The sequence below is a fragment of the Rana temporaria genome, chromosome 6 (assembly GCF_905171775.1).
Source record: "Rana temporaria chromosome 6, aRanTem1.1, whole genome shotgun sequence".
In the NCBI taxonomy this organism is placed as follows: Eukaryota; Metazoa; Chordata; class Amphibia; order Anura; family Ranidae; genus Rana; species Rana temporaria.
In genome coordinates, this window is record NC_053494.1 from 121,199,446 (window position 1) to 121,219,101 (window position 19,656).

Below are 19,656 nucleotides of genomic sequence, written 5' to 3' on the forward strand. Positions count from 1 at the left end.
TTCAGGAGAGGAAAGTTGAAGCTCGCCTAAATGTGGCAGCTCCCAAATTCTGCTAGAAGCCTACTGTCTGTATACATTGACACACAAGCTTTAATGGTGTCGTGTGTGTGTGTGTGTGTATATATATATATATATATATATATATATATATATATAGTGTTTGACAAATTTGCTTGGAATCTAGGAGCCAGCTAAAAAAGTTAGGAGCCAGAAAATGCACCCCGTTCCGACGAGCTTGCGCGCAGAAGCGAACACATACATGAGCAGCGTCCGCATATGTAAACGGTGTTCAAACCACACATGTGAGGTTTCGTCACGATTGGTAGAGCAAGAGCAATAATTCTTGCCCTAGACCTCCTCTGTAACTCAAAACATGCAACCTGTAGATTTTTTTAAACGTCGCCTATGAAGATTTTAAAGGGTAAAAGTTTGTCGGCATTCCACGAGTGGACGAAATTTTGAAGCGTGACATGTTGGGTATGAATTTACTCGGCGTAACATTATCTTTCATAATATTAAAACAAAATGGGCATAACTTTACTGGTGTCCTATTTTTTAATTAAAAAAAGTGTAATTTTTTCCCAAAAAATTGCACTTGTAATACCGCTGCGCAAATACGGCATGACAGAAAGTATTGCAACAATCGCCATTTTATTCTCTAGAGTGTTAGGATAAAAAATATATATAATGTTTGGGGGTTCCAATTAGAGGGAAGAAGATGGCAGTGAAAATAGTGAAAATGACATTAGAATTGCTGTTTAACTTGTAATGCTTAACTTGTAATACCAAGGGCCACCACCAGATGGTGCCAGTTCACACAAGGAAGAGCTGGGGACTTCACAAAAAAATTGTAAAACATTTTGCCCACCTTCCAAGCCAAGTCGCCAGGACGCTATTTCTAGTCGCCCTGGCGACCGGGATTTGTCGAGCCCTGTAATATATATATATATATATATATATATATATATATATATATATATATATATATATATATATATATATATATATATATATAATCTCTATATCACCTCCTGCTAATTCTGATCCCACATGGTGACATAACCTCCACTATGGAATGTGCACCAATCTTTTTGGTGTGAACTGGCCGTGAGTGTAGTTAAATGCCCTGTGTTGTTTGTTTGCCTTTACTTGTAATGGTGGGCTCATATGCTGTAGCTGCAGTTTATTGTGTCATTGCTGTGTCATTGCTGATCAGTTCCCCTACTGTATTTCCATATATTCATTCACCAAGCTTGTCCTTATTTGCCAAAGGTACAGGCAACTTCTTTTTCTGGGTAGCAATCCATGCCTCACTATTTCCTCTCCGTTGCCTCACAATCATTGGAGTGCTAATGTGATCAAAGCACATCTCTTTGTCTTCATTGCTCTGCCTGCTTGTATCCATGTCAGATCTAGTTACTGGACTAGAAGAACACTAGCCTGAAAGACATGGAGATTTTGAGATATTTAGTTTCTTCACAGGGAAATTTAGATTTACAAACATTAGCCTGTGCAGTGCCACACGGCATGTCCCCTGTTTGAGCACAAACACAAATTTCTGACACAGCCATGTGAAGATTTACTCTGATAGACTGTGAGTACAGGGCAGCAAATTACACCATAAAACTATATGATCAGTGTACAGGTAGGAAGGTTTAAAAATGCATTTAAAGTACCACACCAATCTTCCCTCCTTCAACTTTCAGAGCTGTTTGTGATTAGTCACGACCCATGGAATAATTCACTGAATTATAGTAACTTTTATTTTAAAGTGATGATAAACATAACAACACAAATGTATTCTATTGCAGCTTCCAAATCTTTAATCCATTTAAAGTGAAACTAAGGCCTTGTACACACGACCGAACATGTCTGCTGAAACTGGTCCGCGGACCAGTTTCAGCAGACATGTTCGGTCGTGTGTTCGGCCAACCGGACAGGTTTCTAGCGGACATTTGTCCAGCCGATCGTTTTGCAGCAGACAAATGTTTCTTAGCATGCTAAGAAACATGTCCGCTGGAAGCCTGTCCGTCGGACATGTTCGGTCGTCTGTACAAACTCACCGGACATGTCCGATCGGCCGGCATCCCATGCGTGGAAGCTTTGAACTTCCAGGGCCACCCACGTTGCCGCGTCATCGTCGCGGCGACGGCGCGGCCACGTCCCCGCGTATTGTTTACGCACGGATTTCTGTCTGATGGTGTGTACAACCATCAGACAGAAATCTCCGGGCGGACATGTCCGCTGAAAACGGTCCGGCGGACCATTTTCAGCGTACAGTCTGTCCGTCTGTACGAGGCCTAAAGTTGAAAAAAAAAAAAAAAAAAAAAAACTTTTGAATAGGCAGGCTCTTTATTGCAGAAGAGACATTCAATGTTTCTAATGTAATACAATATACTTACCTGCCTGCTCGCATTCCACTATAGAATATACATTAGCTTTTAAAAATCATGTTTTTATTATATTAGAATATAATATTATTTTCATTTTAATATTAGTTCATATTTATAGTACAAAAATCAAATATAAATATAAACCAAATAATGCAAACCCAGCTTTTATAGCAATCATATCCAGATTAACCTTTGTCCATGGGTACTATTAAGGGTACTTTTATAAACAATATCATGATTACCGAATATGCACACTATTATCACTATATGTAGACTTATCGTCATCCTCCTGGGCCTATTATTGGATATTATGTACCATTGATTCCAAAGTTTCACGATGAGTCACATCTAATTGGTAACACATTACAAACAATCAACATTTAATTACATTTTTATTTTATTTAATGTAATTGAATCCAACCTTTTCACTGCATTGCACTAGTTCACAACTTATTGGGTGTTTTTAAAGATTCATTCAGGTTTCCCTCCTTGATTATATATTATACATTTTTATTTACATTCACCATTTTTTACAAATGACCAAGACATATTTTGCTTATATATATATAGATAGATAGATAGATAGATAGATAGAGAGACATACAAAATGTACACATATAAAATATATAAACACAGATATAGATAAACAAATGAAAATAAATAACAAAAACACATATAAAATGTAGGTCTTTCGATGGGGGTGTGTGTTTTTTAAAGCGGTAGTAAAGCCGCCACTGTTTTTTTTTTTTTTTTTCATACCTGAAAAGCAAAATCCATAATGAGCTAGTATGCACCGCATACTAGCTCATTATGAAATACTTACCTTGTAACAAGGTTACGGGAACTTACCTGGTCCACACCGAGGGAGATGTCATCTTGCCTCGGCGTGTCTTCCGGGTATCGCCACTCCAGCGCTGTGATTGGCTGGAGCGGCGTTGAAGTCACTCCCGCGCATGCACGCGGGAGACTTCTGTCCGGCAAGGTTCGGTGGCTTCCGGGCCTTTAGCCAAAGATCCCCGCTGCGCATGCGCCGCTGCAGTCAGCGGCGCATTGTGAGGGGAATATCTCCTAAACCGCACAGGTTTAGGAGATATTCTTTATACTTACAGGTAAGCCTTACTATAGGCTTACCTGTAAGTGAAAGTGGTAGTACAGAGTTTACTACCACTTTAATCACATGTTTTGATTCATCTGTGTTCACAGGAGATACCAGTTAATTACTTTTTAATTGCGTCTCCAACCACTATCCCACTGGCCATGTGATCAGTGGGTCAGAGTATATATTTAATATCCATTAGTCATGTGTGTTAGCTATGACTAAGCACTAAGTTACAGTGTGAAACACGTCAGCTTGCATCTGGCTTTTTGCTGTGGCATTTTGTGATTTGATTTTACAATAAAAGGAACACTTTTTTGAAGTGTGGCTGTCCAAACCTTCCTTCTTATTCTTGCATTACCATATGCATTGCCAGCATCCGTGGCTTTGGATTCAGTGAAGAGGTTCATCAATTACATCTGAGCAGTTACTCCCTTCTTCGATACATTAGCTTTGTTTACATTCCGACACACTACTTGTGTATCACAATTACAGCACTTCTGCATTTGCATGGGCCTGATGACATCCCACGCTGGCCAATCAAGACAGCTAAAGACTGACACCGGTAAGAAGTTAGGGGGAGATACCTCGCAGGTATCAAACTTTTGAAACTCAGGTAAGTATTTTTGGGGGGGGGGTTACCATGTTCAGCTTGTATTCATTCATGTAAAACCTGTATTCCAAAAGGTAATGGAAAACAAAAATCTGTTTCTGTAACAACTTAAAAAGTGTTAGGTGGATTTTAGCTTTAATTAGTCAAGTCTATCTTAATTTGCTAGCACATCTAACATCATCTTCTTTCCAGATTGGCAATACTGTTTTAAAATCAAACTTATTGAAGATGGTTTGTTAAAAAATGCAAAGCTCTCTTCCTTTCTACTGTAAGGGTTATAATATTTGTGAACACTGGGATACATTTTAAGTAGGAAAAACATTGCTATTTTATTTTAATTACCTGCAAAATAATATCAATTCATCAAAAGACCCTCTCTCGCAAAATAATTTACTCAACATCAACTTGATTCAACCTGCCTGTGTTTACTGAATTATATGTTTGGAGTCCAGGTCCTGCTGGCCAGGTTCACAACACATTTGCACAAGGAGTATCACTGGCTTTTGTGTTATTCCTGGAGGTAGCTGATATTTAGAATTTATTGTTGCAAAGGGCAGCAGACTGTCATTGTGTGTTTGAAGGTCGTCACAGGCAGGCCTGCGGGATTTCAGAATATATAACTTTTAATAATCTTTCATTCCTCCAAAATCAAGCAGCTTATCTTGGGATACAATTCTGTATGTCATAAAGCTACAAATAATGTAATTCATCCAGAGGTCTACATATACAGGTAATGTGACTTCAATGACCTATGAAGTGTTAGTGTTTTAAATCCACAGGAGCAAAAACAAAAACAAAATGTGCCAACATAGTAAATATAAGATTTAGAGGAAACAATGCATGTGTTTAGATCTATTTGCATAATTGGGTCTACCTACTATGTTAAGATTAGTGTGGAAATCAACACTGATCCAAACACATCCAATTTTCCAGATTGCAGTTACAAGGACTTTTTCCCCATGCATACTCCTCTTCTACACTATAACAGGGAAAGAAACAAGCGCCATCTAAGTGTAGTCGTTAGTGAAAACATAATTTATTGCTTTATAATCAAGCAACTCCCAGAATGACTGTACAAGTAAAGCTCATCTATCCTCTGCTCTCTGGGTGTCCTGGTTTACTCCCACTGGGATGAATGGGAAGTGCGGTGTAGGTTCTTATGGAGTGCCCGCGTACAGCACGGGAGATGGATGTGACTTCACCAATGATGCACCTTGGGTGTGGCTAAACCTTTGCGGATCATGCATGCTACTTCCCCAGGCCCTTTGGCATCCACGTTGGAAGAGGTATTTAAGGGCACTGGCGACCAGAGGACAATAAAGCCCAGCCAGTTAGACACAACATAATAGATTGCCAAAAATATATAATTATGTATATTAAGCTATAAGAAACCCAATGTGGATGGCTGCAAAAGAGTGCTATTAAAACAAAATCTATAGTATCTACAGGAGCAAGATAACACTGAAGGCTATCATCCCAATTGTAGGACCTGACAATATTTCTGGGCCCGGATGTTATCGGACAACTAATGGGAATAGAAAAAAGAAAAAAAAAAAGAATATATTTAGTATTTCTAACGGTACATCAGGTGGAACATATTCAAGCTATAGGGCCATGCTAACCTATATATCCAGTATGGTCAGAAGAATTTTTGTAGTCAATGAAAATACTTATTCCACTGATGACTTTTACACCTGCTCTACTGACCATGTCATTTACTGCCTTATGTGCTTATGCAACATGTTTTACATAGGAAGAACTATCTGACCACTCGGGAAACATTTTGGTGACCATCACCGTCTTGTAGAAGATGGCAATGACAAGCATAGTGTCCCAAACCACTTTTTTTTATTTCATCAAAAACGTTTGTCAGGATTAAAAGTGTGGGTTATTGAAACAATATAAGCAATATATAACAGTGCAGTACAAAAAACAAAAACAAAAAAAAAAAACATATACTATGTGAATGTCCAACGATCAAAAAACCAAATACAACAACAACAATATTCAACAGTTAGTGAAAAAAAGATTGCTTGTGACTAAGCTTGATGAATCACTTCAAACAGTTCTTTATCCAGACATGGGAGGTATTAGAACGTGTAGTAACCCACAGTAGAACCTAAACCTCCTCTTTAAGGGAAACAAAATCCACCACTCTGTGCGATGCAGTAAAACTTTGCAGTGAATACCCACCACCAGTCTACAGTGCACTCACCATAAACTGGATATAAACCAGCTTTGCACGGGTATCCTGTGCCCGAACGATGGTGCCCAATAGATAATTTTTATTATGCATTCAGCGTAATTTTTTTTTAAATTATTTAAATACCTCTGTCTTTCTCGGGGGAATTGTATGGTTATTTCCGTTTATAAGTTGGCTTATTTTGTTGATTGCTCATCTAAATCCTGATTTTGGGCATTCTGTTATGTTGCGTCCGACTGGCTTTATTGTCCTACGGCCACCGGTGCCCTTAAATACCTCTTCCAACATGAATGCTGAATGGCTTGAGAAAGGAGCATGCATGCTTCGCAAATGCGTAGCCACATCCAAGCTGCATTATCAGTGACATCATATCCATTTCCCATGCTGTACCTGGAAGGCTCTGTTTCCTGCTGGAAACAGGAATGTACGACACTATTCCCATCTCTTCTTCTCTCTCCTTTTCTCCCCAGAAATATTACCAGCACTAAGTGGAAATCTCCACAAAATAAGTGACACACTTGACAGTTATCACTGTGACAGGTATCCCCTATGAGAGATCACCCCTCCATCTTTAATTATATTGACAGATGTCAACTTTAGATTTTCTCATTAAACGGACACATGTTCATGATGACAGGAAGTCATCAAGCAATCACTGCTAGTTTAACATCATGGGATTTCTTTCTGAACTGTTGGAAAAGAAGGAATAAGTGCCAACCGTTCAAGTAAATTTGCAGACAGCTGACCAGTTAAGAATAGCAGGGATAATTGTTTCTAGAAATGGTCTATGATGGGGTGAATTATGGAATTATGTATCATTCATTTTTGGCTATACATACACTCCTTCCGTGCTTGATGATATGAGTATTTGTGATCTGATAACAAAAATTATCAAGTGCTAGTGCAAATATGTAAGCTTTGAATTTTGTGTAGCTGGATACTTTAGTTGCTGGTTGTCCTGGTTTTACAGATTTTTTTAATTTAGTAGGTCTTAAAATGGTTCTAAAGACTCAAGGTTTTTTTACCTTAAAGCAGATGTAAACCCAATCATGAAATTTGAGCTGGGAACATATATCTATAGTGTTTTCTTATCTCTCTCCAAAGCTCTGAGTCCCATGGCTTTCTCCTGCTCTGTTCTTCTGTTATCAGCATGATAACTTCTGACAAGTTCTTCCGTCAACTGTGATAAAACCAGGCTGAAATTTGTGTCAAGGTGAGTGCTATAAATAGATTAGGAGATGGCTTGTCTATTCACAGCACAAGTCTGCATTGTTTCTTCCTTTTTCTGCCTATGTGGAGAAGGAATGTGTGCCTTTCCGCCAATTAGCTGTCTCCCGGTATAGGACAACAATCCACACCCACAGGTAAATCAGGAAGATACATTCTAACAGGATGTGCACTTTCTAAACAGTATATAAAGCCGAAGACAGCAGATATACAGTAAAACTTATGTAGGGAGATTTGTTTCATCTCGGTGTATCATCTGAGGCTTTTCACTTTGCTGGGTATATGTGAGGGTTTACATCCACTTTAATGTTATTCTATGCATTAAGGCCATCTCAATTCAGCAATGTGCATGAAAACAGTGGCTCTCATGGGTCTCCCTCTCCTCATTGGCTCACACAGCAACAGAAGCCATTGGCTTTTGCTGCTGTCAATCACAATCAGTCAAACAATGAGGAAAAAGAGTGGTCAGGCCCGAGCCCACTTTGTATGTTAACAGGGGCACAGCTAGTGGCTTGGCAGTGAGCCTGCTCAATGGTTGCTATTGGGGGTCACTTGCCAGAGAAGGAGGTGCCAGGACTGCCAGCGGGGGACCCAAAAAGAAGAGGATTGAGACTGCTCAGTGCAAAACCATTGCACAGAGCAGATAACTATAACATGTTAATAAAAAAAAAGATATATTGGCCCGGATTCACATACATTGGCGCATATTTATGCCGGCTTAGCGTATCTAATATACGCTACGCCGACATAGCGCAGAGAGGCAAGCACAGAATACACAAAGCACTTGCCTCCCAAACTGCGCTGGGTTTCCTCAGTGTAAGCCGTTGTAGGTGGAAGTGGGCGTGAGCCATGCTAATGAGCCATGCTAATAAAATGAACGGCGCATGCGCCGTCCCGTGGAGGTATCCCAGTGCGCATGCTCAGAATCACGTCAGAACTACTCCCTAAGATACAACAGATCACTGCCAACAACGTGAACGTAACCTACGCCCAGCCCTATTCACGTACTACGTAAACAACGTAAAATACGACGGCTGTGTTCACTGGTCCATACCTTTGCATGAGTTGCGCCTCATATATGGGGAATAACTTTATGCTGGACGTACGACTTACGCAAACCGTGTATATTATGTATGTATGTATATGTATATATATATATATATATATATATATATATATATATATATATATATATATATATATATATATATATATATATATATATATATATATATATATATATATATATATATATATATTCCTTTAGAATCACTTTAAGTTTGCATTTGTGTTTTGTTTTTAAAGCTATTTTTTTTTTCAGTTATTTTCGTTAGTCCAGTTGTTTTTCTGCATGCCATGCCTAATGAAAATTAGTAACATTTTGCACTCATGGCGTCTAATGCATCTGACCAAGCATGCTTGTGCTTCTGCTGCCTAGGCAGGTGAGAGGCTAAATTAAAGCTTCAGAATTAAGAGCCATTAATAGCAATTCCTCAGCACACAAGCAAATTGACATGACCTCTTTTCACTGCGTAAGGGTGCTGCCCTTTCCAGCAGTGAAGAGGTGAATAATGAAACCCTCCATCAAATACTTCTGTGAATGGTGATCAAAAGTTGGTCAAGCATGCCAGCTTCTCCATTATATAGAAATTTTCATTTCAATCCCTTTGCTCAATGAGATCTATTAGTTTTGCTGCAATGAACTGTCAAGTAATACCATTAGCCTAAAAAAATGCACTAAATGCCACTCAGATTTTGTAATAGCTACTTTAAACTGCTCTTGCCTCAACACAACCTATGTTTTTCATTTTTTCTTTTACAGTGAGTTGTCAAGAAAGGTAGAGATTTCAGGGGACAGAGGGCCTTTGGGGATACATGTTGTGCCTTTCTATTCCTCTCTTAGTGGACGGTGAGTTACATGATAAAAAAAAAAAATAAACCAACAAATTGAGTCAATATGTTTTTGTATGCTCCATTGAGTTATTGCCTCACTAACCAGGCTTGAAGAACACCTATTATGTTGAATGACATCTCTATCTAATAAAAAGTATCCAGAGTGTTAACTTTTAATAGACTAATTATTTAACAAGTACCAGCATTTTGGTGTAAGGAACATTACTACATTCCTATTGCAGAGTTAGCAGGGTCTGCTTTGCAGTATTCAGACCCACTAACCCTAATGCTTTGGCTAACTACCGATAAATTAGATGTCAGACACTTACACATGCTTTTTTTTCCTATGTTACTATGGAATCCAGCAAACATTTCACTGTCCTTGTTAACATGCATCACATAAAAACCTATGAATTTGTGGAACCAACTATTTTTGAGTATATATAACATTTATAGTATATAAAAAAAAAAAAACATACAGTATATCTATAAAATGATTAAAAAAAGAATCCGTGCAGAGCTACCCCATGGGAACTACTGGATAGGATGGGCTCTTTGTTCTTTTCCTCGACCTTCTCAAGATCTTCAGCCCATCTGACATCCTAGGTTGGGTGTACAAGCATACAATACCACAGGAAATCACTGATTTGTAATACCTGGTATCCAAAAGAAACCAGGTACCAAACCAAGCAGTAAAGACAAGCTTAATATGTTGTTGCCCAATATGGTTGGTAACTAGTAGGGATGAGCCCAATGTTCGCCTGTTTGCCGAATAGCGAACAATTTGTGGTGTTTGCAAAAAGTCTATGGGACATGAAAAAGCAAAAGAGCAAATTTTAAAGGCTTATATGAATGGTATTGTCATAAAACAGTGTTTGGGGGCCTGGGTCCTGCCCCAGGGGACATGTATCAATTAAAAAAGTCAGTTTTTTTCGGGAGCAGTGATTTTAATAATGGTTAAAGTGGAACAATAAAAGTGAAATATTCCTTTAACCACTTAAGCCCCAGACCTTTAGGCAGCTAAATGCCCAGGTTTTGCGATTCGGCACTGCGTCGCTTTAACTGACAATTGCGCGGTCGTGCGACGTGGCTCCCAAACAAAATTGACGTCCTTTTTTTCCCACAAATAGAGCTTTCTTTTGGTGGTATTTGATCACATCTGCGGTTTTTATTTTTTGCGCTATAAACAAAAATAGAGCGACAATTTTGAAAAAAATTCAATATTTTTTACTTTTTGCTATAATAAATATCCCCCAAAAACATATATAATTTTTTTTATTTTCCTCAGTTTAGGCCGATACGTATTCTTCTACCTATTTTTGGTAAAAAAAAATCGCAATAAGCGTTTATCGATTGGTTTGCACAAAATGTATAGCGTTTACAAAATAGGGGATAGTTTTATTGCATTTTTATTATTATTATTTTTTTACTACTAATGGCGGCGATCAGCGTTTTTTTTTTTGTGACTGCGACATTATGGCGGACACTTCGGACAATTTTGACACATTTTTGGGACCATTGTAATTTTCACAGCAAAAAATGCATTTAAATTGCATTGTTTATTGTGAAAATGACAGTTGCAGTTTGGAAATTAACCACAGGGGGCGCTGAAGGAGTTATGCTTCACCTAGTGTGTGTTTACAACTGTAGGGTGGTGTGGCTGTCGGTCTGACGTCATCGATCGTGTCTCCCTATAAAAGGGATGACTCGATCGATGCAGCCGCCACAGTGAAGCAGGGGAAAGCCGTGTTTACATATGGCTCTCCTCGTTCTTCAGCTCCGAGGAGCGATCGCGAGGGGGCGGCTAGAAACGAATAGCCACGCCCTCATCCCGGATCGCTCCCTGAGGCTTACCGACCGATGCATGTACCGGGGGCGTCCCGATCGGACCCCCGGAAAGGCAGCAACGTGCGGGCACGTCGTTCTGCTTGTCCGTGCCATGTTGCCGATGTATATGTACATGCAACGGTCGTTAAGCGATTAAATTGCGTACCTGGGGTGTGTCTATAGCAGGGATATGCAATTAGCGGACTTCCAGCTGTTGCAAAACTACAAGTCCCATCTGCCTCTGGGTATCATGCTTGTGGCTGTCGGAGTCTTGCTATGCCTCATGGGATGTGTAGTTCTGCAACAGCTGGAGGTCCGCTAATTGCATTTCCCTGGTCTATAGTATGCCTGTAAAGTGGCTCCATTTTCCCGTCTTTAGAACAGTCCCACAGCAAAATGACATTTTTAACCACTTCCCTACCGGCCCATAGTAAAATGACGTCCACAAAGAACCTCTGCCGTTCAGAGTGGACGTCATATGACATCCTGGGCTTTGTGGGGGGGATATCTGAATGATGCCTGCAGCTAGAGGCATCATTCAGATATCCTTCTCTTGTGCCGCCGATTCTGCACAACGTAAGAATGATCATAGCGGCGGTTCCGCCGCTAGATCGTTCTTACAGGCGGCGGGAGGGGACATCCCCCCCCTCCCGCCGCCATCCGGTGCTTCTCCGGGCTCTCCCATGCCATCGGGGGCCCGGAGAACGAATCGTCCGGCGCTCGCAGGAAGCATAGAGATGACTGGTGACCAGATGGTCACCAGTCATCTCTATGACCGTCGGAGGACCCGGGCGCGATGTGATGACGTCACGCCCGGGTCACCGTAAGTAAACAAAGCCGCAATTGCGGCTGCTAAGCAACGGTAAACATGAGATCGGTGAATTTTTTTTCACTGATTTCATGCTTTCAGGCCTGGAGGAGAGATGTGGGGTCTTATTGACCCCGCATCTCTCCATAAAGAGTACCTGTCACACACATTCCTATTACAAGGGATGTTTACATTCCTTGTAATAGGAATAAAAGTGATAATAAAAAAAATGAAATAAAATAAAAAAGTGTAAAAAAAGAACTAAATATGTAAAAAAAAAAAAAAGAAATAAAAAATGTTTTTTTAACGCCCCTGTCCCCAGTAGCTTGCGCGCAGAAGCGAACGCACACGCAAGTCCCGCCGACATATGTAAACGCCGTTTAAACCACATATGTGAGGTATCGCCGCGTGCGCTAGAGTGCCAGCAACAATTCTAGCACTAGATCTCCTCTGTAAATCTAAACTGGTAACCTGTAAAAAATTTCAAAGCGTTGCCTATGGAGATTTTTAAGTACCGAAGTTTGGTGCCATTCCATGAGTGTGCGCAATTTTAAAGCGTGACATGTTAGGTATCTATTTACTCGGTGTAACATAATCTTTCATATTTTACAAAAAAATTGGGCTAACTTTATTGTTTTGTTATTTTTTTAATTCATGAAACAATTTTTTTCCAAAAAAAAAGGCGTTTGAAAAATTATTGCGCAAATACCGTGCAGAATAAAAGGTTTCAATGACCGTTGTTTTATTCCCTAGGGTGTCTGCTAAAAAAAACATATAAATGTTTGGGGGTTCTGCGTAATAGAGAGAAGTGCCAGAATAGGCCCGGTATGGAGGTGTGTATAAAAGCCCTGTATGGAAGAGGTTAAAGGAAAAAATAAAAAATCACTTAACTACTCGCGGGTGTAATGAATTGTCGGGTCTCGGCAATACAGAAAAAAAGTCATAAAAAAAATGGCATGGGTTCCCCCAGTCCATTATCAGGCCCATTGTACACCTACCATTTCACTAAAAAAAAGTGTCAATTTTTTTTAAAAAATACGTCACAAGATCGATTTGCATGGCTGGAAATAGTTTTTTTTTTTTTTTTTCAATAAAGGACTTGTCCCAAGCTGTCTCTTGTCTTTTTTACATTTTTGACACATTTTTGGGTGAAATGGTAGGGGTACAATTCACATGGGGAGGTGGGATCTGGGGGTCCCTTTGTTAAAGGGGCTTCCAGATTTCGATAAGCCCCCCGCCGACCATAGCTATGCACTGGGTTGTCCACAACATGCCCGTCGCTCTTCGGGGGCCGGTGAGCTATACGCTCCAGGGCATGCATGTGACCGGTCTATAGGGGCCAAGTCGCAGCAGCCAGGCCGACAGTCACCTCTGTCACCATGCAGAAGAGGGTCCCGCAGGAAGGGAAAGTAGTAATCCCCTGCTTCGGCAGGAAGACAGAGCTGGGCATTCCTGGAGAGGTGAGTAAGGGGGTCTATCCTCCCTTTTCCCCCTCCCTTCCTTCCCTCCTCCCTAGGCTCCCTGAGCTAGGCTGGCTGCTGGGGTTTCACCTGGGGGGCTTCACCTATGGGGAACTGTCCATGTACGTCCGCTAAATAAGATGTTATGAGCTGCCATAAAGAGATTTGCTTACCTGTGTCCTGTTCCATGCGGTTGTCGACCATTTTTCTTGTGATCCAGGCGGTGTTTGCCCATCTGCGCTTGGCGGCCATGTTTTTGTGGTCCGCCCTGTGTTTGGCCTCTAGCAGCTGTTCAGCGGCAATTTTTCCTGTGATCCTTGCTCTATCTACACTCAGCGGCCATGTTTTGATGGAGTCTGCAAAAGACCTGAGACTGGGACGGAGATTTGTCTTCCAACAAGACAATGATCCAAAACATAAAGCAAAATCTACAATGGAATGGTTCACAAATAAACATATCCAGGTGTTAAAATGGCCAAGTCAAAGTCCAGACCTGAATCCAATCGAGAATCTGTGGAAAGAACTGAAAACTGCTGTTCACAAACGCTCTCCATTCAGCTCGAGCTGTTTTGCAAGGAGGAATGGGCAAAAATTTCAGTCTCTCGATGTGCAAAACTGATAGAGACATAACCTAAGCGACTTACAGCTGTAATCACAGCAAAAGGTGGCGCTACAAAGTATTAACTTAAGGGGGTTGAATAATTTTGCACGCCCAATTTTTCTGTTTTTTATTTGTTAAAAAAAAGTTTGAAATATCCAATAAATTTCATTCCACTTCATGATTGTGTCCCACTTGTTGATTTTTTTTAAAAAAAATTACAGTTTTATATCTTTATGTTTGAAGCCTGAAATGTGGCAAAAGGTCGCAAAGTTCAAGGGGGCTGAATACTTTCGCAAGGCACTGTATGTTAGGAAATTAAGCATTAAAAACCATGGCTAATATGGGGAAAGAAAATAAAAAAAAAAGAAGAAAAAATGACAGCATGGTCCTGTTGACAAGATGTCCAATACTATATAAAGAGATAGGTGGTTTAAGGTCAAATGGTAGAATTCTAGGGTTGTCCAATTTGTTTTTGGGCAGATTAAAAAATGCAAAAAAAAAGTGCCAAAAATACACTACATGCTTTTCTGCAGCTACTCCATTGAAGTCTATTGAACCAAAAACCGAAAACAAGGAACCCTTCACACTTACACAATGTCCCTGTCCCTTTCCAAAAATGCAAAAGTAAAAAAAAAAGCATAGGTGTCAATGTGTCCCATAGGAAACTTTGTGAAATGGACTGGAGTGCATTTCACAAGGTGCACTAATAACCCATAGGTGTGAACCGAGCCTCAGGCTCAATGTGCCTGAACAATCTGGAATACCAGAGACAAGAGCAGTGGTGCTGCTGAAGAGAGCCAGGTGACTTGGTATTTTTCATTACTATGCAAAACTATGCATACCTAAACTTAAGCTTTAACCACTTGTTTACAGTGCTCTTATACCCTCTTCTTGCCCAGGCCAATTGTTAGCTTTCAGCATGATCACATTTTGAATGACAATTTCAGTCATGCAACATTGTACCCATATAATTTTTTATCCTTTTTTTTTTTTTTACACAAATAGGGCTTTCTTTTGGTAGTAATTAATAACCACTGTTCTTTTGTTTGTTTAGCAAAAAAGACAGACAATTAAAAAAAAAAAAAAAGAAACATTGTTTTTTATATTTTGTTATAACATTTTGCAAACATATATATTTTTTTTCCTTCACTGATGTCCTGATAATGTGGCACTGATAGGCTACACTGATAGGCACTGAAAGACTGCACTGATGGGCCCTGATAGGCTGCACTAATGAGGCAGCACAGATAGGTGGCACTGATGGACACAGGTTGCACTGATAGGCACTGTGGATACTGATCAGAAGGCATGATCTAGTTAGCTTAGACATTGCAACACTATAACAATGGGAACAAGGAGAAGACTTGTAGGTGCGGTATGAGTAGACATCAGGGGTTTGTAACAGCATGCAAAGAGAAACACAGGCCAGCATATAAAGAAAAAAACTGAGGCATCGTCGGTCCCAATGAGCAACCAAGCGGTACAGTTAGGTGATTAGCAGTCTTGTGGGTGGTAGGAACCACAAAGAGCAAAAAAATGAAAATAATAAAGAGGTCATGGTTTAAGATTAAAAAAAAAAAAACATAAGATAACTGGCCAACATGGCCAAACCGTCTTGCCAAGGGTCGGTGAGAGGTCTGTACCAGACCATCCTGGGGGGCAACAGTAGCAGCACACTTCAGTGTCTTAACAACTTCACAACAACTAGAACAATAAGCCTTGATGGTAAACAAAGTTCCTTATAACGACCGCTTTCTCCACCTTGGTACATAGAAGTGGAATAAAGTTGTGATGTGCAAGAGCGGTATGATACCGTTCATGATGGGGCAGGACGCCTGTTGCAAGCTTCTCGGATCCTTTGCTCTTCTTGATCCAACCATTGTGCAGCCGTAGATGGTGAATCAAAAATTGTACTGAACCCATCACCACAAATCGTAGGTGGGCAGGGTATAGCATGGCTTATTTCAGGTCGAGATCCCTGAGGCAGCGTTTGACATCCATGAATTTGGCCCATTGTTTCTGCAACTCAGCAGAAAAGTCCGGAAAAATAGATATTTTGGCATTATCAATCTTCAGGACCGCTGGTTTTATTCTAGCATTGTGCAGAATTGCGTCCCTGTCCTTATAGTTTAAACAGGAAAGGTTGTGGTGGAACCGCTCCACAGAGAACATGGGGTAGAACACTTCCTTGCCAAAAGCGGTAATCAGACATTTTTCAATGAACTCCGCAGGATTCTTTCCTTCTATTCTTTCAGGCAATCCAATAGCTCTCACATTATTTTTTCTCATCCTATTTTCTAAATCTTCCAAAGCGAGGAATGCTGCGCGATGTTCTCTCCCTCAACTTTTTGGTATCTTGCCACAGGAAAGTGCTTTCTGTTTTTACCCCTTTTATGTCAGCAGTGAGAGCTGTTGTAGGAAGTTACTGCCGTGAAAATGTCCCGCAGTGTAGGTTCACCATCAGCACTAGGGCTGGTGGGGACGTGTGGCCTAGTAGAAACATCCCCCGGGGTACTGACTGCGTCCCAAGCGAAACCCGAGCCGGTGGTGTCTTCCAGGGGCACTGTGTCATCAGCCTCAGATATTCCTCCGGATGAGTCCTCTAGAGAGCTGGAAGATGCAGCAGGGTCAGTGGAGAGTGGCATGGAGAACAGCTTTTCAACTACCTCCCTGTGCATCTCCTTAGCAGTGCGTTGTGCCAGGGTGCCATTTTGGGCCATGATGTATGTTGACCGGGACAAGTTCTGTCGCTTTGCGGCAGACATTGGGGAAGTACCGAGCATGCAGAGGTAGGATTGTGTTCTGGGGACCTTCTGACAGCCGCTGTGACGTGTTTGATGCATGACCATAAACTGGCCATGACCAGGCCCCTCGCAAGATTTCTGACAGAAGAGCAAAATGAATTATGAGAAAAGTTGTCCAAGAGCCACGGACCACTTGTGAAGAGCTTCAGAAAGAACTGAAATTAGCAGGTACAATTGTTTTAAAGAAAACAATAATTAATGCACTTAACTGTCATGGCCTGTATGCATGCTCACTATGCAAGACTCCATTGCTGAAGGAAAAGCATGTTGAAGCTCATTTACAGTTTGCTGCACAATATTTAGGCACGCTTGTGACATACTGGGAGAATGTATTCTGGTCAGTTGAGATCAAAATTGAACTCTTTGGGTGCCATAATACACACCATGTTTGGAGATCAAATGGCACATCACCCCAAATCCATCGCCTTAACAACAAGTTTGGAGATGGATACATCATGGTGCTGGGCTGATTTTCAGCATATTGTACTGGCAAACTTCATATCATTGAAGAAAGGATGAATGTACTAAGACATTCCTAATAAAAATCTGCTGCCATCTACTAGGATGATAAAGATGAAGCAAGGATGGACAAGCAAGACAATGATACCAAACATAAAGCCAAGGAATCTCTTATATGGTTTCAAAGAAAGATAATAAAGCTGCTAGAATGACCCAGTCAATCACCTGACTTGAATCCTATAGAAAATCTATGGAAAGATCAGCGATTAATAAAAGAGGCCCACAGAACCTTCAAGATTTAAAGACCGTTTGTGTGGAAGAATGGGCCAAAATTACACCCAAGAAATGCATGTGACTAGTTTTTCCATACTGGAGGCATCTTAAAGCTGTCATTACCTACAAAGTATTAAATACATTTCAGTTAGTGTGTTCAATACTTTTTTCCCTGAGTCATTCCATTTTATTACATATAACTTAAAGTGGATGTAAACCCCATTTATTTATGTTTTATGTCACATTGTAGAGAATACGATTTCCTATCATTTGTGCCCAGTCTTGCCACACAGAGTTAATCCAGTGCTGAGCAATCTTCTTTTTAATGTTCAGTGAAATTAAACAGACTTCCAGATAAAGTCCTTGCTTGAGTGACAGGTTATTTACATATCTCGTGCACTAGCTTGCAGACAAGCACAGCTTCTTGAATATGTATATTCTGATGGCTGTTTACACTGAACTGTGGATCACCCCATATTTTGAAAACATTTAATCAAAACACAGGAAAGACAGCCAATCCTGGGAGAGCGGGACGGGAGAGGGGAGGGGGATGTGAATTGTGCACTTTACATAAGCTGTGCTTGTCTGCAAGCTAGTGCACAAGATATATAAATAACCTGTCACTCAAGCAAGGACTTTGGTCTTATATATATATATATATATATATATATATATATATATATATATATATATATATATATATATATATATATATATATATATATATATAGTGAACTTTGGGGGGTTGTTTAGCTCTGCGGGATTTAGTGCATAAACCGTTAACGTTGAACCAAAAACGTTTTTTATTTGTGACCAAACCAAAAACAATGCTTTATTCAGCACACAGGGGAAGATATTAAAGTAAAAGTCCGCTTGTCTCCAGCATAAACAAAAAAGTATGTTTTTCTTCAGCACAGCAATTAATTAAAGCAAAGGCACATACAGTTTTAGGCAGGTCTTCACCCCCAGGACTTCCAGTCCTTGCTGACCCTTCATCAGCTTCTCTGAGGTACACAGCTTCTTCAGACAGGTGCACTCCCATACTCCACCACACCCTCTATCAGCACTTCCTGTCTTTTAAGCTGTTTTCCTGGAAGTTCTTAACTGTGTGCTTGACTGCCAGTGGTCAGGAGAGGAGGCTCTTTCCCTCCCGAACGTCACTTTAGAGCCTCCGAAATTCCAGGCCCCAAATTACACTCTAACAAGGACAGAGAGGACGGTAGGCCCATCCTCTCTGGATCAACTTTTATTGCCCGGAATTTCTCACCCCCTCTGGGTGACCTCCTAAACACTATACCATTGCCTTAAAGGGACCACACTCCAAATATTGGTGCAACATAGCGCCCATAATATATATATATATATATATATATATATATATATATATATATATATATATATATATATATATATATATATATATATATATATATATATATATATATATATATATATAAATACAAACATGCACATGAGCTTTATTGGCATCCCAGTCTTAGTTTGTAGGCTTCAATATTGAGTTGTCTCACCCTTTTCAGCTGTAACAGCCTCAACTCTTCTGGGAAGGTTGTCCACAAAGTTTAGAAGTGTGTCTGTGGGAATGTTTGCCCAGTCTACCATAGGTACATTTGTGAGGCTAGGCACTGAGAAGGCCTAGCTCACAGTCTCTGCTCTAATTCATCCCAAAGGTGTTCTATTGGGTTGAGGCCAGTCAAGTTCCTCCACCCAAAACTCGCTCATCCTTATGGACCTTGCTTTGTGCACTGGTGAACATTTATGTTGGAGCAGAAATGGGCCATCCCCAAACTGTTCCCACAAAGTTGGGAGCATGAAATTGTTCAAAATATCTTGGTATGCTGACACCTTAAGGGTTTTCTTCACTGGAAATAAGGAGCCAAACCCAACTCCTGAAACGCATCCCCCTCCACCAAATGATTTGGAGCAGTGCACAAAACAAGGTCCATAAAGACTTGGAGGAACTTGACTGGCCTGCACAGTC

The 19,656-nt window shown here is 40.4% G+C and overlaps 1 protein-coding gene across 5 annotated transcripts in view; it reads left to right on the forward strand.

The window, feature by feature from the left end:
- PARD3B (par-3 family cell polarity regulator beta) overlaps positions 1 to 19,656 on the forward strand; it is a 1,737,215-nt gene that overhangs the window by 451,847 nt on the left and 1,265,712 nt on the right. For 4 of the 5 annotated variants that reach the window (XM_040357287.1, XM_040357289.1, XM_040357290.1 and 1 more), the window contains exon 6: positions 9,355 to 9,441. The exons of the other annotated variant lie outside the window; for it this stretch is intronic. In XM_040357287.1, coding sequence (XP_040213221.1) covers positions 9,355 to 9,441 — 87 coding nt within the window. The remainder of the gene's footprint in view (positions 1 to 9,354; positions 9,442 to 19,656) is intronic. 5 annotated transcript variants of the gene reach the window in all.